Genomic DNA, 24,688 nt, shown 5'->3' on the forward strand with positions numbered 1-24,688 from the left:
GGCTCAAGTTGCCCAAGGTCCCAAACTTGTTCCCAATTCTAACAACAAAAGCCACTCACTATTTAAACTATATCTTGAGAGGATATTCTGAAGGGAGGTGAGATGATTGATTTTTAACTTCACACATGTTCTTTGATATTAGCTCCACTACCAGAACCCCTCCCCTGCACACACACAAGCTAAACACCTATGTGCATGTATGTTGTGGAGAAAGCAGGATTATCCTCTGCACAAATTCAGTGCAATTGTGTTTCAGAGAGCTCTTTCCTGAACACAAAACCCCAGGCACAGTGTGCTGACAATTAGCCTCCTTCTCACCACTCATGGTGGGACACTACTCTCCACCTGTAGCTAAAGAAACTTTCCTACCCAGGGGAGAGATTTACAAAGAACCATCTCTTGCAATTCCCTGTCCAGCTGGAGAATTTGAGGATTCTGTTATTTCCTTTCCGCAGCTCCTCTTGAGGAATTCACGTCCTGCTACCAGCCTCAGGACATAGCTAAAAATAACTTCTGGTTTTCAAACCGAAAGCTGTGTCTATTGGGAGCCTTTGCCGGTGTGGTGTGTGCGCGTGGGGCCGGAAGGGCTGTGGCGGAGTAGCTGAGGTCAGCCTGAGTCTCCTGCTGCTTTCCTCTTTCCAAGGAAGCACAAGGCCTCCTGAGTCACCCCAAAACACCCCGGTGGAGTCTAGTTAGAGGGAGCAGTTAGTTAGGTGGGACCTCCCTTGACACTATGGTAGCTGCCAGGTCTCGGATACAAAGTTGAGGAGCAGGAAGAGGAATTTCTAAATACATACAGAAAAAACTGGTAGGGATTCTCAAAGTGGTGTCTGTTCTAATGACAACCCAGTCCAGCCAGATTGCGGAGTAGAAGGGACAGATTGGGCTCTCTAAGCTGCCTCAGAGCAAATCCTCCATCCCCTGCTTGACCATTTCCATTCCTGCCTCCTCCTGTGCCCAGAGTTCTGTCTGGACTTGTCTGAGGAGGTTGCCGGGTGATCTGTCCAGCTGGAGAAAAGATCTCTCTGCCAGACAGCTCACTGCTTCCTCCTCCTGGTGTTGCTGCCATGTAGCTACTGTCCCTCTCCCTGAAAGTCAGGAACAGCATGATCACCACTGGCTTCACTCTCTGCCCTCCCACCCTCTTGCCTGGGGTGGGGGACTGTCTCTGCAGGCTGTCCTCTGGAGCCCTACCCAGCTCTCTGGGCAGCTTCCTTGGAATGCAGACAGGAGTCAAGCAGTCAGGGCTGGAGACAGGGCTTGGGGCATGGCCACTGGGGCCCAGTGTTGATTTCACGGATGCCTGAGCACTTGGGAGGCCTCTGTGTGGCTGGATGAGACTGATCTCAGCTTGCCTCTCTCTGCTCCTCCTCACATGTTCCCAACCCAGAGCTCCTACCCCAGGTGACTGAAACTGGACCCAGATAGCCAGACCCTTTAGCAAGACCAGCTCCCCGTGTTTCCACCTGCTGAGAAGTTGAAAGTGTCCCCAGGACCTGGCCACCTGGCTCCTGGGAGGCAGTGGCTGCACATTCTCTAGTCAAAGGGATAGGAGTTGGCTACCCTTCCCTTGAAGGCTTTTCAGGCTCCTGAATGGCACTTATGAGAATCCCAGTCTTACTGGGTACAGCACATTTAACAGCTAAAGATCGGGGGTGCTTCTTTCTGGAGAAGAGGCCGAGGGGCACCATCTTCACTCAGGGTAAAAGTAAAAAAGCACAGCAGTGTGAGGCAATTGGAGTCTGAAATAAGAAGGAATTTTATTTGTGATATCAGACTCTCAGGAGAACAGGAAGGAGGAGGGCTTCCTAACAAGCTTTTAAAAACCAGGAGAGATGTCTACTCGCCTGGGGTAAGACCTGACAATTGGGTGGGGAAAACTGGCTTCAGTCTTGACATGGGCATTGACTGGCTGGGTGAACTTAAGCAGTCTTTTAACCTCTCTGAGAGATAAAACGATGTCTTCAGAGGACAGAAATAGAGATGCTTTGTAAAGTTTAAAAAAAAAAAAGTATTTTACAGTGTAAAGGCTGGAGACCAAAATAGATAATAGGATTCCCTGAACATCCCTAAGAGGGAAAAAGTATGTTAAAAATAGAAAAACTGACATACAGAAGGAAGAGACTCATAGAGCTAGCCAGGGCTGGGACCCTGGGTCAAGCAATCCAGTTCACTTCCCCTGCAACTTATTGTCAGTCTGACCACTCACTCTACCTTGTGTTTTCCAGAACCATGTGAGGGCCAAGCCAGGAAAGTGGAGTAGAAGAACACAGAGGAGTGGTCTCCTCCACCCTGTCCCTCTCAGGATGGAACAGAGGAGGCCCTGGCCATGGGCCCCACAGATTGACAGTCGGTCTGTGGTCCTACTCTCAGTGGTCTGGGTGCTGTTGGCCCCCCCAACAGCCGGCATGCCTCAGTTCAGCACCTTCCACTCGGAAAACCGAGACTGGACCTTCAACCACTTGACTGTGCACCACGGGACAGGGGCGGTGTATGTGGGGGCCATCAACCGGGTCTACAAGCTAACGGGCAACCTGACCATCCAGGTGGCTCATAAGACAGGGCCGGAGGAGGACAACAAGTCTTGCTACCCGCCCCTGATTGTGCAGCCCTGCAGTGAGGTGCTCACCCTCACCAACAACGTCAACAAGCTGCTCATCATCGACTACTCCGAGAACCGCCTGCTGGCCTGTGGCAGCCTCTACCAGGGCGTCTGCAAGCTGCTGCGTCTCGATGACCTCTTCATCTTGGTGGAGCCATCCCACAAGAAGGAGCACTACTTGTCCAGCGTCAACAAGACCGGCACCATGTACGGAGTGATCGTGCGCTCCGAGGGGGAGGACGGCAAGCTCTTCATCGGCACGGCGGTGGACGGCAAGCAGGATTACTTCCCCACGCTGTCCAGCCGGAAGCTGCCCCGCGACCCTGAGTCCTCAGCCATGCTGGACTATGAGCTCCACAGCGATTTCGTCTCCTCCCTCATTAAGATCCCCTCTGACACCTTGGCCCTGGTCTCCCACTTTGACATCTTCTACATCTATGGCTTCGCCAGCGGGGGCTTCGTCTACTTTCTCACTGTCCAGCCCGAAACCCCCGAGGGTGTGGCCATCAATTCCGCCGGGGACCTCTTCTACACTTCCCGTATCGTGCGTCTTTGCAAGGATGACCCCAAGTTCCACTCCTACGTGTCTCTGCCCTTCGGCTGCACACGTGCAGGGGTGGAATACCGCCTCTTGCAAGCTGCTTACCTCGCCAAGCCCGGGGATGCGCTAGCCCAGGCCTTCAACATCAGCAGCCAGGATGATGTGCTCTTCGCCATCTTCTCCAAAGGGCAGAAGCAGTATCACCATCCACCCGATGACTCCGCCCTCTGTGCCTTCCCCATCCGGGCCATCAACTTGCAGATCAAGGAGCGCCTGCAGTCCTGCTACCAGGGCGAGGGCAATTTGGAGCTCAACTGGCTGCTGGGGAAAGATGTGCAGTGCACCAAAGCGGTAAGGAGGTGCCCGCTCCCCTCTGCTCCCCATTGTTCACCATGGGGCTCTGCCTTTGCTTTCCATGTCCCTCTGCACACCCCTTTTCCAAACTTCCAGGGGCTATAAATGAGAAAGATTGTTAGGCTCAGATTACCAAGTAGTATCAAACCCACAACCCAAGGTCTTGCTTACCCCAGATACTTGGGACTTGTCAGTTCATTAAATAATTCCAAGTATATTCCAGGTGCTGTATTATGTGCTTGGTGAGCCGCACAATCAAACTCCCTGCCCTCATGAAGCTTACCTACTAGATAACAAGATGCAACACATAAATTTGCAGTCTGCGAAATGGTGATCTTTGCTATAGAGGAAAAAAAATCAAACAAGGGAGAGGGAGAAAGTAATTAGCTGAGAGGATTGACTCACTGAGAATGGTGTTGCAGCAAACACGGAGCAAGGGAAGAGAGGGAGCCATGCAAGTATTGGGGAAAGTGTTCCAGAGAGGGGGCAGCAAGTAAAAGAATTCAGGACATGTCTGGACTGTTTGCAAGGAGGCCACTGCAGCCAGATTAGCTAAGCGAGAGAGAGCAGTAGATGAGGCTGGACAGAGGGAATGAGACCCGATGTGTACATGCAGGAAATAGGCCACCGTGGGGGCCAAGTGAGGGGGCACTGGGTAGCTGAGTCAGAGGAGAAGGAAGGAAATCAAACTTGAAGATAGCTTGAAAACTGAAAAAGAAAAATCAGGAGTCCGTGCAAAGGATGAGAAGGCTGTCCTCAAGATTTAAACATGAAGACAGCAGAGACAAGAAAATCAGAGACGCGGGCTGGGGATGTGGCTCAAGCGGTAGCACGCTCACCTGGCATGTGTGTGGCCCGGGTTCAATCCTCAGCACCACATACCAACAAAGATGTTGTGTCCGCCGAGAACTAAAAAAAAAATAAATATTAAAAATTCTCTCTCTCTCTCTCTCTCTCTCTCTCTCTCTCTCTCTCTCCCCTCTCCCCTCTCTCACTCTCTCTAAAAAAAAAGAAATAAAAAAGAAAATCAGAGACAAAATAAATAAATAAATAAACAAATAAATAAATAAAGCACTTGTCAGAGAGTCAGGATGCTACCATTAAAGTGATCCACCATCCCTTCCATCCACTTATCCCTGCATCCATCCATTCCCCCTTCCCTCTCTCTCTGTTCATTCATCTATCCTCCATCTCTCCATTTCTCTTCCCTTTATGCTTCCCTTAATCTCTTAATCTGTCCATCCATCTATTCATCCGTCTCTCCTATTTCCCTCCCTTCCTGTAACCTCCCTTCTCTCCATCTCTATACCCTTCTATTATTCATTCATCTACCATCTTTCCGTCCATTTAACAAAAGGGTACTGAAAATCATCTGAGTTCCAGGCACTGTTCTAGGTACTGGAGATGCAAACATGAAAAAAAAAAAAACATGATCACCACTCTCTCAGATCTCATAATCTAGTGAGAGAAAGGGATAAAGAAAGAGGGGGGGGGGACTGACAAAATGTAGTGATCAAGGGTTTTTGGGCTTCTGTAACCAAAACCAAGGTTCAAATCTTATCTGTTCTATTTCCTGCTTCAAAAGTAACTTTAACATCTTTAGATTCTGATCTGTGAAATGGGGAGCATGTTGTCCATCTCATGGGATGATCAGATGAGAAAATATATGACAACGTTAACACCATGCCTGGCATGTTAGCTAACAGTTGGAGGGTATGTCAAGTGCTAAAAATAGTTTTCTGTGCAAAGGGCTTTGGCCTCTGCATCTACAGCTGGGGAAATAACCTGAGATTGAGGCACACAACTGTCTTCTGAGTACTTGGAGTTGAGGGTGCCTGCTGTTACACCCAAAACCCACTTCTGGAGAAAGAATATTGACCAGGTCCCAGCTAGGCTTCTGTTTCTCTCTTAATGTGCCGATCCTCTAGGATAAGGGTTAAGGCAATAGGCTTTGAAGTCCAACAGATGAGATTAAAAATTACTTTTACCACTTATGCCCTATGTGACCTTGGGCAAGTTAGGTACCTGGTCTGAGCCATAATTTTTTTATCTTCAAAATAGAAATAATATTACCCCCTTTTCATGGTTATTATGAGGACCAAAGAGAAAATGCCCATAAAATGCACAGTTCTATACCTTGCACATAATGAGCATTTATTTAACAAGTGGGCAGCTATGATTATTAATTCTAATCATAATAATAAAGAGCCAGTTATTTGCTTTCTTATCTTACTTTTATAAAATGAGGAAGCTGGACCAGATAATCTCCAACTGAAACATTATGATCAATGTCCCTAACCTATCAGGAGAAGCAGAGAGGAGATGCAAGGGTTAACTCCATGCAGAGTCCAGCCAGGTTCCCATAATCCAGAGTGGGTCTTGTCAGGAGGAAACTGCTGATTCCTGCATGCTTCTGAGCCAGAGGAAAGAGGAAGACGACACCCTGCTCTGCTCCAGTGGTGGTGCAGAGAGACAAGCCCGGGCTAGCGACCAAAGGACAGCAAAGGCAGTGGGAGAGAGGTAACAGCAGAGGGACCAGAAACCTCAGAGAGAATAGCCCCTCGCCTTCCACCCCTCACCGCTGGGTCATACCTTCTGGGTGTGGCCTTAACAGCAGGTATGCAAGAGGAAGTGTCCCTTACAGGTCTGTCTTATCAAAAGCATCCCAGAACTGGGGATCCAGAGGTATTTTGGTGGTCTTTGAGGGGGATAAGTATCAACCAGAGATTCTGTAATCCCAGAATTTAGCTTTAAATGATCTCTGAACTACCATAGAACTTTCAGGTCAAGAATTTGAGCTTTACCTTCAGAAAAGATTGCGAGGAAAGGGATTATCACTCGTGGAATAACAGCCATATGCTAAAGGCTGTGCTGGGCCATTTATGTGTTAGCTCACTTCGTTTTTACAATGACTCTACCAAGCAAGAATTCTCATCTCCATTTTTCAGATGGAAAAACAAAGACTCAATAGACTACACAAATTTCTTAAATCCATATAACTCCAAACAATAAAGCAGGAGTTTGAATTCAGTTCCTTCCAAATGACTTCTGAGTTCAAGCTCTGTTTAGCCGCCCCACCTCTAAGGAAAGTCATACTTCAGGCTCTTACCATTTCGAGCAAAAGTAAAGGAGCATCAGGTGGTTGGGAATATCTAACAATGTGTTGAGAAAGAAATAGAGGAGAGAAAGAAATGCCAGCCAATCCCAGGGGTTTGGCCTCAGTACAAACCATTTCATTTATGAAGCTAGAGATTCTAGAGTCAGGAAGAATGTAGAGAAATCCACAATTACCAGGGCTTTGTTTTGGTTGTGCTTCAGTATCTTGTTTCTCAATAGTTACAACTATGCTCAGACTCTGTAGTTTTACAAGCTTCTGGAGAACATACAGGAAAAAAGCCAAAGTCATGAAATCAAGGACTTGGAGCTGAAAGGAAGCTTGATGATCACTGGTCTAGTCCTTGTACTTTACAGAGGAGAAAACTGAGGCTGAGAGTCTACATGTAATATCAAGGTCATGCCTCTGGGTAGCAATAAAGACAGGACTACAGTGTGGATCGGCTAACTTTTACCAGCGCAGCTACTGCCTACTTTGCAGGATGAAAAGGAGAAGCAGATAATGTAAAAGGTAGTGACTGACAACACCATCACCCTTTGTAGGGAGCTAGAAGTTTCTATCACTGGCCCAGTGATATACTGGTAAATAGTAAATAACTGGCTCTATGCAGGCAGAGCAGGGAGAAAAAGCCGTCGTTGGCAGCATTTGCCAGTTTCCCATGGTGTAAATATTCCCACCCATGGCTGACTTCAAGTACCAACACAATGTCACCGAATGCAGAAATGCACACAGTCATCTCTTGTGAGCTGGCACCAGCATGTCACTGCTGCGTCTTCTTCCCAGGAAGCTCATTCCTTCCGCTGTGTGGGGGCTCCATTTTGCCCAGAGTTCAAGGTCATGCTTAACCTAAAAACTGATTTCCTGTCCTAAAGAATACACCACTGCTCCATCGTTCCTACTAGTAGCAAGAGCAGCTGATCTCTATAAAACATCAAGGAACCACAAGAAATAAATAAGTCTCTATTCCCTTGAGAATGGAGAAGAGAATGGAAGGGAAGTCCCTGGCTTAAAAAAAAAATCACATGCTGTAGCTTATAAACCAATTATTCCAAGGAAATGAGGCTGTCAACAAGTGATGTGCCAGCCACTCTTCCCTGGTGAGGGTGAGAAAAGGCGTTTGAGGGGAATACAGGGCAAGCATCTCCTTGAGGCTTTCTGGGCTTCTCCAGATGGCCATTGTCTTTCTTCTCTTTTCTTCCTCCACCTTTCCAGACCTGGAAGAAGCAGCTGCCCCAAGATTCAGGCCTCTTTCAGACCCAGATTCTGCAGTCTTTCCACAAGATTCTATGAGGTGCAGACAACGGGGGTGTCTCAGGGTACCCATCAGGGCCCAGTTCATGCCAAGCATGGTTCAGAGAATGCAAACTCTTCCATGAGCCCTGCCCTCAGGAAGCACGCAGCCTCTTTTCCTTCCTGGATTGATTGATTGATTCGTTCATTCATTCATTCCTTATCTGAAAGAAATGTTAAAAATCATTCATTTCATGGTCCCTTTAATACCTCCAAAATAGGATGCTGCTGACCTGAGATGACACAGCCAGTTAGCAGTAGAACAGGGATCCAGGTCTCCCCACTTATGTCCCACAGATTTTCTTTTTTTACTTGCTGAAGGTGATCTTTCAAAGATGACCAATCCCTCCCGACAAATACTCTTTATACCAGCACACCACTACTCCCTTTAAAAGGTTGATGGTAGGAAAAATTATCTTTAAATTTTGTTTCCCAAACACTAACCTATAATGTACAATAGTGGAAATGGTTATATAACTTAGCAGAATTCTTTCAAATGCATTATTTCATTTGTTCCTCCATCATTCTATCAGAAAAAAAAATGGGAAGATATTATTCCAAATGAAGAAACTAAGGCTTTGGTTGATTACTTTGTTCCAAAGTAGAAGGCGGTGTCCAATATTATTTTGACAGTTACCAAGTATTCCCAAGGTAGCAGATAGCAATGAGAGTTGAGTGGTTCAAGATGTGTCTCAAGGAACATGAGCTTGAGAGAGAGAGAGAGAGAGAGAGAGAGAAAGAGAGAGAGAGAGAGAGAGAGAGAGAGAGAGAGAGAGAGAGAGAGAGAGAGAGAGAGAAACTCTCTCCAGGATGTAGAAATTTTTTTATGTTACCTTAAGGGTTAATGTCCACTGAGGAGACCCTTGTCTAAAATAGAAAGAGTGTCACAGAATGACATGGTCCACAGGGACATTAAAATCACAAGAAAATGAATTTAAGCAATAAACTTTACAAATGGAGCCTGCTTCTCCTGGCAGAAGGGTGGGTACAAGTGACTCCAGGTGAATGAAGATGACTGCTCATGATCTGATGCCACCAGAGCCAGCAGGCATGCGATTTGTGGTTCAGTTGGTGGAGAACTTTGGTTTGCAGCATGTGTTACAGCCCGGAGCCCCTGCCTGTGACTGTGTGGGGCTGAGTGGCCTCTGGCTGGCGACTAAAAATGGGGATAATTTGAAGTGACTCTGCCATGCCTTCACTGTTCTTCATGCCAACTCCTTTCCCTTCCAGCCGGTCCCCATCGATGACAACTTCTGTGGACTGGACATCAATCAGCCCCTCGGAGGCTCCACTCCAGTGGAGGGGCTGACCCTCTACACCACCAGTCGGGACCGTATGACCTCCGTGGCCTCCTACGTTTACAATGGCTACAGTGTGGTCTTTGTGGGCACCAAGAGTGGCAAACTGAAGAAGGTAAGAGTCTGTGAGCCTGGCTGCTCTGATGCCCTTCCGCCCCTCAGCAGAGGGTCTTTTCTGGAAGGTGGCTATTGGCAAAGATTTAACTACAAACACTTCTTCATTTTCTTGGGGGAAACAGGGTAGAAAGGGAGATAGGCAGGGGTCAATTTTGTGGCTCATCTTCTGGCTGTGTCCTCTGGCCATCAGTCAGTGGATGTCTAGGGAACACAAACATATTTCAGTATTGCCAAACCTCAAGAAATGGGGACAGTACCTTGCCTAAGGAGGAAAAAAAAATCACTCCTCATTCTCAAATCAACTAGAACTGAATTTTTTTTTTTTTTTTTTAGTATGTATGCTATGAATAACCCACATTAAAACCCCTCGCTAGGATTTGTAGAATTGATTGTGCTGGTCAAGAGCATTTGCGGACTGAAAGAAGTTGGTTGAAGCACATTATGGGTCTGAATTCTGAAGAGCTAGGGCCAAGGACAGTCGCTGCTCTCTGATGGTGGGTGAAGCCCAGGCGAGAGGCCATTCATCTATCTTTTCCTGCAGTCGTAGACTTTTCCCTCCCCATCTCCTCACTCAGATCTGAGCAGTTTGGAGGAAGTAGACATTTCATCCCGTGCCTCCCTGGGTGCCTCTGCCAGCTGGAGGGAACAGGCTGTCTGAGGCTGGCAGCATGGGAGTCCTCTGGTGCAGCAAGCTGAAGCCAGGAGCATGTACCTGCTTGTCTAGCGCTTACGGCTCGGACAGGGAGCACAATCCGGTTCATTATGTGGGATTATAGCAGCTACGTTCTTTCCGTTCCTAGCTAATCCCCTTTTCCCAGTTTATCTCCCACTACCTCTCCTCAGTCCCAGCACCTGTGGGTCAGCGCACATGCAGAACCTCCTGTGTCTCACCTTTTGATGTTGACATCATTACCCCTGGAGCTCCTTCCTCTTAATCCCCATTCAGAGACCTGGGAGGGCTGCTGTCTGGAATGTGGAAGGAGGGTGGCTGGGAGAGAGCCTGAGGAAGAATTTCCATGTTCTGCTTGTTCTGCTTCACCACAGAGAAGGTGACAAGAACTGGTCTGAACCTTCCAGAGCTCTCTGGTTCTTGGAAAAGGACCCTACTTACTCTTATTCTGTGTGCTCTACTCTGCCTGGGGCTGTGGACCCTGTCTTGACGTTCCAGTACATTTCAGAGGGGACAAACCTAGTCCTTTGGTTTGCTTTCTCAAAATGGGAACAGGAAAGACTTGTCCTGTTTGTTCACTAAGATGGAAAAGTGGCCTATTCTACTGGACACAGCTCCTCTTGGACCCTTGAGGCTGGCCACTTCCCTTCTCAGCCAGGGTTACAACATCTAGTTGGGAAAATTTCCTCTGGTACACGGCATTGGGCCAACAGGCCTCGTGGGGGTTGAACTTCAGCCTGAGCTCTCCTTGTCCTGCCATCTACCCTGTGGTTTAGGCATCTGCCCAGTGGGGCTTTCTTTTCCTAGTTCCTCTGCCCAGAGGGGCCACCTTTTTCTAAATTGCACCAAGCCTTTCTAAGGAGCCACCACGGGCTGGTGATCAGAGCTTTCCGCTGTCCTTTTCTCTCAACGTTGGTTGCTGGTACAGATTCTATTTGTGTGAGTCTCTTGTCTTCTTCATTCTCTCGAAAGTTCTATTCAAGGAAAATCATGCTTTCTTCATACGTATTCTCTCTTTCCTCCTTAGTTGCTTCACCAAGTGCTCACTCATGCGATGGGCTCCAAAACTGTTGAAAATAAGAAATCTTAGAGAGCCTAATAGCTGCCCAATACCCCCATTTCTCAGCAGGGAAAATGAGACCTAGGGAAGAAACTTGACTTGTTCACTCAGAAAGACCTAGGACAAGTCTCTTCTTGCCCTGACCCCCAACTTGGCACCCTTTTTACTTAAAGAAGCAGCTGTGGAGCCCAGGGATGGAGGCTAGGAATCATTTTCAGGCTCAGACTTGCTACAGAGTTCAGCCAGAGGCTACCATCTCCACTCTCTTTAGCCCTGGATTTGAATTAAGGGATGAGCATTGGCTGGATGCATGAGGTGAATGGGGAACGAATAAAGAAACAAACGACCCAGTCTTCAAGGGACCCCTGTGCTGATCCTCTCCATATCTCTGTGCATCTCACACAGCACATGCACGGGGCTCCTTGGCATCTTTCCAAGCCACACACCCAGGCTGGCCAAGTTCTCTGAGCCCTACAGGAGCCCTAGCAGACAAGTCACTGTGGAAGCAAGTCAGTGGGTTCAAGAGCAAGGCTGGGGGCGTGGTCACCCACAGCTTGTGCCAACCTGTGAGTTGCCTGCTCTTTCTCACTGTTCTTGTCCTCTCTTTGACTGTTGCTATGAGCTCATTATACCCCTCCTTCCTCCTCTATGCAGCTTACCCTTCCTTTCCACCCACACTCCTTTGAGGTACCTGATTTCACACCCGGGCTCCCGCTGGCCTCCCATTTACCCAGCCACTTGCCCCCACCCTCTCCAGAGAAACAGCCCATGAGGAATTTATGGAATGTCCCCAGGAAACCCTACCATGGTCCAGGCCCCATAGCTCTTTCAACACAGGAAGGAAAATAAAGAAAAAAAATAGCCAAGAGTTTGGAGAGGGGAGGGAAGTAGGGTGCGTCAGAGCTAGTCACTTCTTCCCTGCCTGGCCAGGCGTCTTTCAGACTGTCGGGCCCTCATCCATAGCAGCCAGAGGAACAGGATGTCCCCAAGTGGGGAAGCTGAGAGGAAACAGAGACTCACAAGCAGCAGCAGGACCACAAGATCCTCCTAGGTGCTACATCACGTATTTGCTCACGTGCTGCTCTCTGTGAGACACATAGAAAACACCACAGGCTAGGCTGCTGCCCTGTGAGCCTTGAGCATGTGGAAGGAATAGATAGAATAAGGATAAGACCTTACTCCTGCATAGGCTAAAGTCAATGCTTCACAGAGGACAGGAAGACAGGCAAAGGTTCACCATAAGCAGGCACAACTCAAGCAAAACCTACAATGATCGTATGCTCAATTTGCAAGGTGTTGTTGAAGAGGAAGATTACCTTGTCTGCTTTAAGACTAGGCACCCTATAAGTAAAGAGCCGCTATGGAGCCTAGGGAGTAGGGAGGAGGTGACACATGAGAACATACAGATTGCATACCTGGAAAGTCTAGAGGGTGCAGAGGAGCTTGGAGCACTTGCACAGGTAGAAGATGAGGGAGAACTTCTTGGAGCACTCATCCCTGGGATTTGAGCTGGCCACAAGGTCACTGTGAGCCCCTGGGTAATAATACAGCTTCATCAAAGTTAGTCATCACCACATTAGTAGAAGAACAGCTTCCAGATCATGTGGAGCAGTGACTCCACTTTTCAGTGGGGGTGGCATCATGAGAGTGTGAATCAAACTAAAATGGAAGATAAACAAAGGCTGGAGGGATGTAGGATTCATGCTATGTGAAGTGTATTTTTAAAAGGATGTTAAGGAAAAAGAGAGTGACTAAAGCAGGACATAAGACAGCTCTCTTCAGATAATAGAATTTACTGAGCACTTATTATGTGTCAGTTGCTATCTTAAGAGCTTTGTATCTATTAATTCACTCAATCTTGATATAACTCTTATGAGGTAAGTGCTGTTATCACCTCCATTTTCCAGACGAGGAAATGGAGGCCGAGGAAGGTAAGGAAATCAATGGTCCAGCACTACCTAGCAAGTGAATGACAGAGCAGGGACTTGAATCCTGGTTGTCTGCATGCTTAGCCATGAAGCTGTGGAAGATGAGTTAGACTTATTCACGGTGGTCCTAAAGGTCAGACCAGGGCCAATACATAAGAGTTGCAGCAAAGTAACTTTCTCATTAATGCAGGGAAGAAGTTTCTTATAACTGAATTGTGCCATAATAGAAAGAGTTGACTCAAGAGGCAATGAGTTCCCAGTGAGTGGGCATGTTTAGTCAGGGATGCTGCAGAGGGCCTCCTGCATCACATCACCTGGGCTTAAGATCATGGGGGAGGTGCTGGGCACAGATTGGGTAAGGCATGGCAAAGATGATGAGGGTGGGCAGGCCTGGGGCAGAATGCAGGGAAGGGAAATCAGGGTATCTTGGGGCCTGACACCACTGACTGGTGACATTCCTCCTGGTTAAGAGCAGAGAGACTCACTGAGCTAATATCAGAGCAGATGGAGGAAGAGTCTATAGGAGCTAGAAGCACTGAATAAGACTTTCCAGGTTTCAGGGAGGCATCAAAAGGACAAATGAAGCACAGGTCATGGGACCTAGGAGGGAAGGGACTCCGCCAAGCAGGTGGAAGATATGGGGTGATGGGTGGAAGGACTCTTCCAGAGCTCAGGGTGAAGCTCTTCTGATTTCTTCCCACCATTTCTTCTTACCATTTGCTGCCGCTGCTGCCTACATCCTGAGTTCCTCCAGGGCTCCTCAAAGAAAGTGGGGATCGTGTTCTGCTTTCCAGCCCCGGGAAACTTAAACAGCAATGGGAGCTGTTGGCTCTCTGTTCCCTCTCTACCCTAGACACCTTGCCTTCTGTCCAAGTGCTGGTGACTTGCGCTTTGCCCTGTCCCTTCACCCACTGTGAATAGCGCCCTCCTCGCACCCCACAGCATCTGACATGGGAGCGTCTGCTAAGGCGTCTACTTCCCTGAAAATTCAGAGATCCTTGAGAGTCAGGACCTTCCCTTTCTTATTCATACCACCATCTGCATTGCCAGATCCAACATCTCTCACACACTAGGGAATCATTAAATTGATCTTGATTGTATTGGGTCCCTCCTCTATGCCAGACTATTGTTTGCACTGATTGCAGTGGAATCATATATCAAGAATGATCCTGTTGATGTGTAGTTGACACACAACAGAAGTCATGATGTGTTGGGTAAGTCAGCTGGGGTTTGGCATGAGTTGGTCAAGGAAACAGAAGAACTTCCAGTGGGTTATGGGAAAAGAGTTTGTTTTCAGGTTAACAACATTTGCAAGAGAAGGGTGGTACTCAGAAACATTGGTTGAGCATTTACAGTTGCCTAAAGGTCAACTGTAGAACAACACCCAAAACCAGCTGGATCACCTGAGTGTACGTAGACTTCTCTGCATCAGGCAGGCAGGTACAGAGGCCCACGTAACCACTGGACCCCCGTCAGCCTTCTGATTATGGGATTCCTAGACATTTTTGCAAATTCACAGAGCCTTTCCAAGCCCTGGGGAGGGCCCTGGCTTCTTTTCATATCACCATCTTTACAGTTACCTAATGGTAGCCACTGGAATGCCTGTGAAATTCTTAAGGAAAATTCTTTCCGCCTTTTCCTAAGGGACCCACCAACACAAAGTCTCCGGTCTCCAGCCCACGGGAAGCCCTGACGTCCCCATCCTATTTTTCTCTTTGTAATCTCAGAAACGATTTACTGAAGTGAAGCCAGGAAAACTGTGAGCTTCTTGCAGTAGCAGCTTGGACCTTGGAAAAAGTCCATTTGGAACACCAAACTGCACCTCTCCCAAGCCCAGGGGTTAGTGCTCAGCTATTGATAATGCTGACTATTTACAAGATATCTTTCTACGGTCCATTCCACCTTCCTCAATAACTTCAACTAAGGGCTGGGGTTGTGGCTCAGTGGTAGAGTGCTCGCTTAGCATGCATGAGGCACCGGGTTCCATCCTCAGCACCACATAAAAAAATCTAAAAATTAAAGATACTGTGTCCACCTAAAACTAATAAATAAATATTTTTAAAAATGAACTTTAACTAACATAGCGATCATCCCTTGCATCTCTACCCCATTGTGCAAATGTGGAAAAGGAGCCACAGAGATATTAAATATCTTGCCTGAGTTTATATGCCCACCCCCACCCTCCATTGGCAATATTGATATTGGCAGTCAGACTTCCTCCCAAAACACCCACAGTATGCTAACCTGTTACTTGGCTCCCCACATGGGTGGAGTTGCCTGGGCCCACCAAAGGCCAAGTTGAATGAAAAGCTGAGAAACATGCCTTTCTCCTGTGCCAATCCCACCAAACGATAGCCACTCATTCTTCTCGGTGGAAATGATTCACTCATCTCTCAGCATGAACCCTTAATGGAGTAAACAGCCAGGATTGTGGGTCCAGTTCCAGGAGATCTAGAGGCTGTCCCGAAGCTTGTGACCTCTGATCCGATACCCGGCTCCCCAGTCATCTCAGCGGTGCTGGAGTCAGAGGTAGTGGGGAGCAGATGCCCCCTTCCCTTCCCCAGAGTCTGCATCGAAGAGTTGGGGTGGTACTCCGGGAGTTCACCACCACATCCCTAGTAATGAGTTTGGCTCCCTGCCCAGGCTCCTGCCGCCAAACTCGCTGTTTGTTTTGTTGTTTTATAGGCCTCTTGGGTCTGGAGAACTGGTCTTCCGAAAGCTGGGGGAAGCTGCATTTGGTTGGCATAAGGAAAGAGGCGTATTTACAGAACACCCCCCCACCACCACCACCAGCACGTACACCCCACCAGCACATCCCCCTGCTTGATCACAACAGGTGTAGGCAGAGGGTGTCAGTTCTATCCAGAGCTGCAGCTGACCTGGGTGATGAAGGCTCTGATCTTCCAGAGCTGTTCTGAAAAGGAACTAAGTAAGGACTCATTTATATTTTTTGCACCTTTTGTGCAATCTCTTCTGTAATTCAATCTTGGATAATTCCTGTATGAGGCATCAGGCTGTGTGTTCAGCTGGTTGTTTTGTAGTCCAAGATTGAGCCCCTGCAGCTCAGAGCTTTATTGCAGGGCAGGTGAAATGCAGGGAACTGTGTTTTGGGGACAGATGGGTTTGGAGGTAATGATTCAAGCTCACAGAAACCAGGTGACCCATATAGGCCATGCAAAATTGTCAAGAAGTCAAGGTATTGGGTTGGGGATATGGCTTGGTGGTACAGCACTTGCTTAGCATGCATCAAGCCCTGGATTTGATCCCTAGCACCATTAAAAAAATTTTTTTTAAAAACAAGGCCAAAGGCTAGTGTGTAGTGTTTAGGTCTCTCTATTTTAGGAAAATGCAAACCGTTAGACTATTAAGCCTTGCCTGCCTTGCATTTGGGGGATGGACATATATTTCAGGGTCAGAAGGGACTTCCAAAGACCACCAGGTCTAGTCTCTTGCCTTCAGGCAGGGACCAATTTGCATAATGATAATGATATGAGTTTGTGGAATCCAGTCTACTAGCAGTTTGGCCTCTCAATTTCAGTCCACAACTGCAAAATGAGGATACTTTGCATACCTGCCACATGATTTGATAATGAACATTAAATGAAATAATTTATTATTTAACCTGTATTTATTGAATACCTATTATATGCCAGGGACTGGTTATAGAGTATGGAACAAAACTGTCAAAAATGCCTGCCCTAAAGGAGATTACACCTTAATGTGGGAAGACAGACAAAAACTATAGGTAAGCACAATATGCACCACGATTCCAAGGTGATAAGCATGAGGAACTAATTGGAGTGAATTGTAGAATGTGGAGCTTGGGTGCTTACGCACTAAATATTACTACTATTGTTACTTAACTTGTGAGCCTCAATTTTTTTTCTTCCATGGAGTGAGATAGTAATAAATACTGCATATTTGTTGTGAGGATTAAATAAGATCATGCATAAAAAATACTTAATATAGTGCGTGCCACAAATGTGCTTTCTGTATTACTAACATCATTAAGTCTTTCCCCAAATCCCACTTCTTCCCTGGCTCCCTGGGGGAAGTGAAGCTGTCAGATCAGCCTCCTTTTTAGTGACTTGTTTGCAAGGTCAGATAGAGGAAGAGAATCCTGCCCCCTTCCCCCATCCCTGAGTCATGGGAAAAAAATATTTAGAAGACTGGCCCAGCTGAGCCGAACTAATCTGATCCTGCCGGACTTTGGCATCCAGTTGCATTAGTCACCAGTGAGAGCTTTCCGAGTCCCATATCACCAAACAATATGTACTGACCCCCTCCCCAGGGCGGGGCTGGGGGGAAGTGTCGGTTCCGCTTTTGCAGCTTTGCAGAATTAACTAAACCAGAGCCGTTCTCTCCCTTTGCATGCTCCCAAGCCAACCACAATATCCTGGTTCTGCACAGTTCTGCTCATAAGAACTGTGTGATCTTGTGGGGCATCTCACTTTTCTCAATCGGACCACTAATGCCCATCTTCAAGATTGCTATTCATGTCAACCATGGGGAATCTGAAGTAGCTAATGCAAAGCCTGACATACTGTAGGTGCTTAATAAATAGCAGCCATTACTGCTATTTGCACTATTAATCCTAGTGTGACGATTACTAGTATTATTGCTACCAGTTCTGTATCCATACCATATTGTTTGTTCAAAGACCCCAGTTCTCTTTGTTTCTATCATTTTTTTTAAATCCCACATCATTTTCAGATGATCAAGAAGGAAAGATGTAGTTCTCTGCTCTGTTGCCAATGGTGATACTAACATTCAGAAAGATAATGGACTTACTTGGGGTCAAGTAAATCAAGAGAAGATATGAGAATCGGAGCCAGAACTATAAGTATTTCAGGGTGGAGATGAGCCCAACATATACCTAGATCTCTAGTCCAAGATGGTTAAAACAAAAGCTGTTGGTTATGGAGTAGCTACTCGTCTCTTTCCTTCTTGTTACCATGCCCTGCTATCCACGGAAGCAGGAAACATATGGAGATGGAAAGTGGAGGAGATGAACCAGAGGTTTTGTCCTTCTGAGTCTCTTCCTGAGATTCTACTCATCTCCTGACCTCAGCTTCAGAAGGGTCTGCAGGCTCCAAGGTGGGAAAGAAGTTCCAGAGCTGGTGCCACTGACATCCCAGTTAGGGGGTCACCTCCTGCACTGTGGTCTGGTTCCTGTGCAAGGGCTAATGCCACCAGTTGAGCATCTTCACCCAACCCAGAAAGGGAAAATGGCATCAACAAGAGGTGCTAGTATCAATCAGACATCTTCCCAGGCTTCACTGTTGAAGGGTATGTGAGAGAGCAGGCAGCTAGGCAGGGGGAGAGGCTGGAGAGTCAGGACTCTGCAGAAGGGTTTGTGCCCCTAGGGAAGAAGGTTGGCACCATTGAACAAGATCAGGAGCCTTCCCATAAATGTGCATCACTGATTTTACATCTAGAGAAGACCTCCAGAAACTGGTCCAGACTATGGAATGACCTTGGGCAGTGAGATGTGTATTGTTCCATTCTGTGGTTGAGACAATGAAGGCTCAGACAGATTGAGTGATCTGCTCAAAATCACCCAAGTCAGGATCAGAGGAAATACCGGAATCCAGGTTTTGGGATGCCATTTGGAGGGTTTTCTCTCTATCACATGAAAGAACATTCCTCTGCACAAAACATTAGGTGGACTCTGCCGCTCCCTAGCATGCAAGCCTTTCCTGAGCAGAACCCAAAATTGATCTGGGGATCGTTCCCCCAGGGAAAGAGTTTGGCCAAGATTCAGCCAGACCTGACCATGCAGCCTTACTCTGGGGTGACTGCTGTCCCTGAACCCTAACACCACATGCCCAGAAGTCTTAGTGGAGCCTGTCCATCAGGAAGGCTACTTAGCCACAGAATGCTTGACCCAGGGCTAAGAAGTTCTGACAAGTAAGAGCAATGAGTTGGGGCTCTCAAGCCTTACGTGTTAGTCCTTTCTCCAAACATTCCAGACATACCACCCCCTCCTTCCTTCCTTCCTTCCTTCCTTCCTTCCTTCCTTCCTTCCTTTCTTTCTCTTTCTTTCTTTCTTCAGCTAAACACTTACTATAAGCTAATCCCTAACTGTTTTTTCAGTTAAGCTTCATCAGTCCTTACAAGGTAAGAATTAGTATTCTGTCCATTTAACATACGAATAAACTGAGGCTTAACAAAGTTAAGAACTTACCAGAGCCACAGTGCTGCTAAGTAGAGATGTGAGATTTGAATCCCAGGTCTGAAGCAACAGCCCTGTGCTTTCACCACTAATCTTTAGCATTCTAGCATCTTCTCCAAGATTCCATTGGTCTTTCTGTAGACTCCCACCTGCCCTTCAGAAAGCAGCAAGAAGACGCCTAAGAGAAGAGTGGAGAGGCTAACATTTTGCAGTCTGTGGAGTGAAGGTGCCCTGGAAACCTGGGACATGGCAGCTGTCACCTCGGCACACGCTGCCTTGTGTCACTCTCCTCAGGCCTCCTCCTCCGGGTCACAATGGATGGGGTGGCAGCCTTTTGTGCCACACGAAGTCCCCAGCTGATTCCTCTTTCTCCAGGCATCATTGTTTGCCAGGAGCTTTCTGAAGGGGAGACAAAAGAGAGTTGCTGACTAGGCCAAAAGCCGCTGTGTAAAAGTGTGGGGCCTGGGCCCATCACCCATGCATCCCTTGGAGCCCCCAGGCTCTTCTTCAAAGACATTGTCTGGGATCTTTTGTGTGCCAGTCATACCCATTCAGAGCTGGCTGGGCAACGGTTTCAGTGGGGAGGAGGAGAACTCTGAGAAATGGAGTCATTTTGATCTGGCAAAATTGGAAGAGACATTAATGCAATAGTTAACAGCAGACCACTGCTAGGGGGATGGGCCCGAATGCTCGTTCTCTGTTTATGGGGCTTATGCAATTCCATCAATATTGATGCCTGATGCCTTTGATTCTGACACTAATCATTGCTATGAATTAAATTTGCAGCCATATAATTAGGATTGCTATTAATAGGGCCCTGAGCTAAGCACCACGATGCAGCGTGTCTTTTTCTTGATAGAAAATGGCATCCTTGGAACTCTGCTAATGGGGCACACCTGGGATTTGCCACAAAGGATGTGAAAATTATACATTCTATATTTGTATTGGGCCTTTACTGAAATGCCAGCAAGCAAAGGTGAGCCTGGGAGGAGGTCCCACCTACTGCTGTGGGCAGAAAGCTGTCAGGTAGCTCCGCTGCTCTCAGAAGTCCTAAAGGAAGGATGCTCCAGAACCAGAGCTGCTCATTCCCAGTCAAGCGTGGTCCCAGGAAGGTCTTCCCTTAAGTCTGACCTAATACCATCCAGCCAAGGCTAAGACACTAACTCCTTTCTTAGACTTTAACATGGCTATGGGCCAACTGAGAGAAGCTTAGTTGAAAGAGGCTGAGACAAACCCTGTTGATAGGCCCCAGTGGGGCCTTGTTTTAAGGGGATGAATGGGCCAGACCCCGACTCAGGGATCACCTGGAGCCACAGAGAACCTGTTAACCATACCCAGAGTCATGCTGCACGCTCGCTCTCATGTTGCCATGTGTTTCCGGGCAGATTCACAGCATATTTAGTCACCGGAGGGCCCAGATTTGCCTACGATCAGGCCCCAGTTCTGCTTTGGAGACTCTCCTTGCTTCATTCACCCTCGGCCTAAGTAATCCCATCTTACCACGTGCCAGGGTCAACTGACCCTTTTCCAACATCAGCACACGTGGTGACCCTCCCCCCTTTAACACTTGGAATAATGATGTGCACCATTATTGGCTTCAGGGATGCATTAGTCCCTGCTCTTTTGACCTTCAGACTGAACATAATTTTTCTTCCAAACCATTATTTATTGATTTTTTTTCCCTTTCATATTTTTAGGTCATTGTGAGATGACAGTCATTCGAGTTCAAGTCCTAACTCTATTATTTACCACGTGTGGGACCTTGGCTGAGTTACTTAACCTCTCAAGAGTTGGGAGTTCTCATCTTTAAAAGGGAGATAATAATATCTGCTACATAAGGATTCCAATAAGGTTAAATAAGTCTCTAAATCACTTAGCCCAGGTGTACTACACCCAGTAAGATTCCCTGCCTCTCCCCCCCTTTCCTCTCACCTATATCCAGAGACAGAAGACAGAAGGAGTTTTACTGCCTCTCCCCCACTTTCCCCTGCTTTTGATATCCATGGCATTTCGAATAATGGTGGTCACTTCATTTTCTACCATCCTCAGGGACAGCACACAGAAAATGGGCATTTCCTCAAAGCAAACGGTGCCCTGGAACCTGAATTCCAAATGCCTTCAATCCTTTTCTCCACACACTCAAGGGCTGCACTGGGCTTCGGTCACTACTAACTGGAGTTTCTGCTGTTTCTTTCTTCTCAACTAGGCCAGGGTCTTAGGTGCACTGAAACCATCCTCAAGTGCAGGACTCAGAGCTCTACCCCAGCTCACAGTGGCTCAGCATTCAATGACAGGGAGACAGGAGCGTAAGTGTTGTCTCATCCACCAGGATGGACGCTACTTGCTGACAGGATGTTTTAACGCACTTCTGTCATCTGCCCCACTCACACCCTGCACATCCACCCATTCTGTGTAAATGCACACAAATTGCACTTGAAATCCAATGTGTGGATATGTGTAGCTAGGTAGCAATGGGCCTGTGGCCCATTTGCAGAAAACATTGGTACTTCTAATACAAAACTCAAAATAACAGTGTGTGGTTGAGTCCTCAAGTGCTTGACTTTTTCATTAATTGCCAAACACGTATTTTACTCTTCGGACTTAAAGTTGGGCAGCGATGGGGATTGTTGAGTGATTGCTGGTTTTCTCTTGTTTTGGTTCTCTCTAAATAGAGAATGTTAAGCCGTCCCCTTACTATTGAAAATAAGCCTGTTAGCCAAGGACAGTTTCTCAATCATGCATTCAAGTTATACATTTAATATCTATTCTGTTCAGCTATCTTATTGCTTTCAAGGTCTTAGATGGTACAACCAAAACTTAAAAAGGTACAACCAAAACCCGAGAGTCAGACTCACCCTATGAGGCACTATTATGTCCCCACAAATCCCCTCGGCACCTCCAGTCTTTCCAGTGATCTAATTGATGACCCTCTCAAAGTCATAAAATGTTGGGTAGCTCAGTCTCAGGCAGATTGGTGATATCCCCAGAGGAATGGTCACAGACAGAGAAATGGAGGAAAAAATATGCCCAACCTCCCCCTACCATCAAATCAAAGAAATAAAAAACCTGTCTCCTTGGTGCCTCCCCAATATTTATGTCTGAGCTCAGCAGACACCCCTGGGCTGTAGCCAGTCTATGTATTAGCATTAGTCCATTACGCTTTTTATGATGCATGTTACCCACCCCTCCCCACTCCACCCCCATGCAACATTTTATGACTGTCCTTTTCATTTCTGGAAAGAGCCTCACAGAATGGCAGATGCCTGCATTTCCCCACTCTTTGGGGAGCTATTTGTAGGCAGCCTGTCCCAGGCCATAAACAACGGGAGATAAACCACAGCCACTGGCAGTAAATGCAGCCAAGGCCAAAAAGGTGCAAAGAGTGGAGAGGGGATGAACTGGATGCTGTCTGTATAAGCCCAGTGCCTGGTGGGCCTGGGGTAGATGCTGCTCACAGAAGGAGTCAGGGGATTGGAACAGAAAGGGATGTCACCCTCTCAGATCCCCACAGAAGCTGGAAAGAAATCCTACCACCCACCTCACACTCTTCTCCCCCATTGAACCACTCATCCCTTAACTACAATCAGAACCAGTAAAGTTTTCAATCAGGAGAAGAGGGCTCCCTCTAGCATCATTTTCTCCTACCCACTCGTGTTGCTACATAGATATCTGTGTGCTTCCCACCTCCCACAGATGCTTCTAGATCTTGTTGCAACTTCTTGCAAGTTTCTCTGTCTTCTCCCAGCTAGTCTCGGTGTGACACCCAACCCAATCCCCCTCCTTCCCTCTCCAATACACTTCCCTCCCTCATGACCAAGACCAAGTCTAACCAATCCATCACCACTGCTTCTGGCTCATTAAAACTTCAGCCTGGACTCCAGTGGCCGTGGCAGTGATATTTATTTATCCAGCTTTTGAGCTGCACCCACAAGCAAGACACTTGTGAAGCCGCAGAAGACAGCACCTGGAGCCAGCTTTGCTCCATAAAAGGCACCCCTGGGAGAAGAAAACCAAATTTTGAATGAATAATTGGTCTAGGAGAGATTTCAGATTCTCCCTGCACACGCAAACAGCAAACAAAAGCAAAGAAGGAGATGCAGAGGGTGGAAGGAGGACCTGCAGCAGAGCTCCAAATAATTAGCACGGAGACTGGGTTTCTTCCTCATTGGCCCCATCTTGGTGGAAGGACATACAGAGAGGGTAGAGGGATGGTGTTCCTTTTCTTCTCCTTATTTGGTTTTGGACTCCACATCAAATGGAAACATGCAGATGAAAGTGATGTGAATTTAAAATGTATGTACACATCAGACTGCTGGAGATAGTAGCTATTATACTGCGTGTATGTTTTTTGCAGTAAGCTGCTAAATTATTTATTGGGCACTGGGCTTTAATCTCGTAAACCTGCCTTCAGGCCCCCAGCACCAGCAGCCAAAACACTGCATAAAATACATACGTCGGCCAGCTGCTTGGAGCATGCAGGTGACTACAGCTAGTGATAGCTCGTTCTTACTTGACCTTTTTCCCCACATTGGCTCATTAACAGCTGGCAGACCCTAGGAAGAACCTTCTCATTTTCCCATCACTGCAAACTTAGAAATTGATTTGCATACAGTAGAGACAAGGGGCCCAACCTGAGCAAAAAGAACCAGGGAAGCCTCTTTCCCTGCTTGAGAGGGGTGGCCTAGAAGATGGAGTAAATGACTTCAGGGCCTCAGGCCATTGCTGGATTGTCCAAATCTATGTGCCCTAAGCTATGACACCCCCCTCAGGCCATCCACTCAAGGGGCTTAGGGATGGATGACCTGCAAATCTTTTATATCTTGGGCCTCAATTTGCCCCTTTTAAGTAGAGGAGATTTTCATTAACTTTCCTGACTCAGAGGCCTGAGGGTACTTCTCTCAGTATGGACTTCCTGGTCATTCTCTAAATGCCAAGATCATAATAACACCCTTCCACTTGCTTAATAGTTTAAATTCTATTAAGAACTTGCATATTTGTATATCCTGTTTTGAGCTCATTTTCTAACCTTAATAATCCCATGGCTGTGAGTTTACAGATGATGAAACTGCCCCTTGTAGTCGAAGTTATTTGTCCAGAAATAACACTGAGATTGGAATCTGGGTGCCCATCCTTTGTCCGCTCTGGTCATCACCTAGATGTGAGAGTTCATGAGCATTGGGCCAGTGTGCAAACAGACACAAACCATCTCTAATACCTAGGACCCCTAGGGCTGTGTGGGAGTAATGTTAACACCAATGCCTTAGTTATAGAAATTTGACAAGTTTATCTGCATTGTGTTTTCCAAACCTGGGCTTCAGATCTCTTTGAGCAACGAAAGCAATGCCAGTTTTGCCTGGGTTTTATGATTCATTCACTGTGCCATAGCAGCCCAAACCTTCAGGGAGGCAGGGAGGCCCAAGTGGAGGATATTGTAGGAGTTGAATGAATAGGCTCTTTAACCCACGTGCCAAGGTTGAAGCAGGATGTGTAATCAACAACAACAAAAAAATGACTTGCAAATATTTGTATGTAAAAATT

At 47.0% G+C, this 24,688-nt stretch overlaps 1 protein-coding gene across 1 annotated transcript in view; it reads left to right on the forward strand.

The window, feature by feature from the left end:
- The window catches only part of PLXNA2 (plexin A2), a 215,145-nt gene that overhangs the window by 22,541 nt on the left and 167,916 nt on the right, over positions 1-24,688 (forward strand). Inside the window, exons 2-3 of the mRNA XM_081298858.1 lie at positions 2,229-3,494; positions 9,133-9,315. Coding sequence (XP_081154984.1) covers positions 2,307-3,494; positions 9,133-9,315 — 1,371 coding nt within the window. The 5' untranslated portion in view covers positions 2,229-2,306. The remainder of the gene's footprint in view (positions 1-2,228; positions 3,495-9,132; positions 9,316-24,688) is intronic.

The sequence above is a fragment of the Spermophilus citellus genome (genome assembly GCF_964194105.1).
Source record: "Spermophilus citellus genome assembly, chromosome: 6".
Lineage (NCBI taxonomy): Eukaryota > Metazoa > Chordata > Mammalia > Rodentia > Sciuridae > Spermophilus > Spermophilus citellus.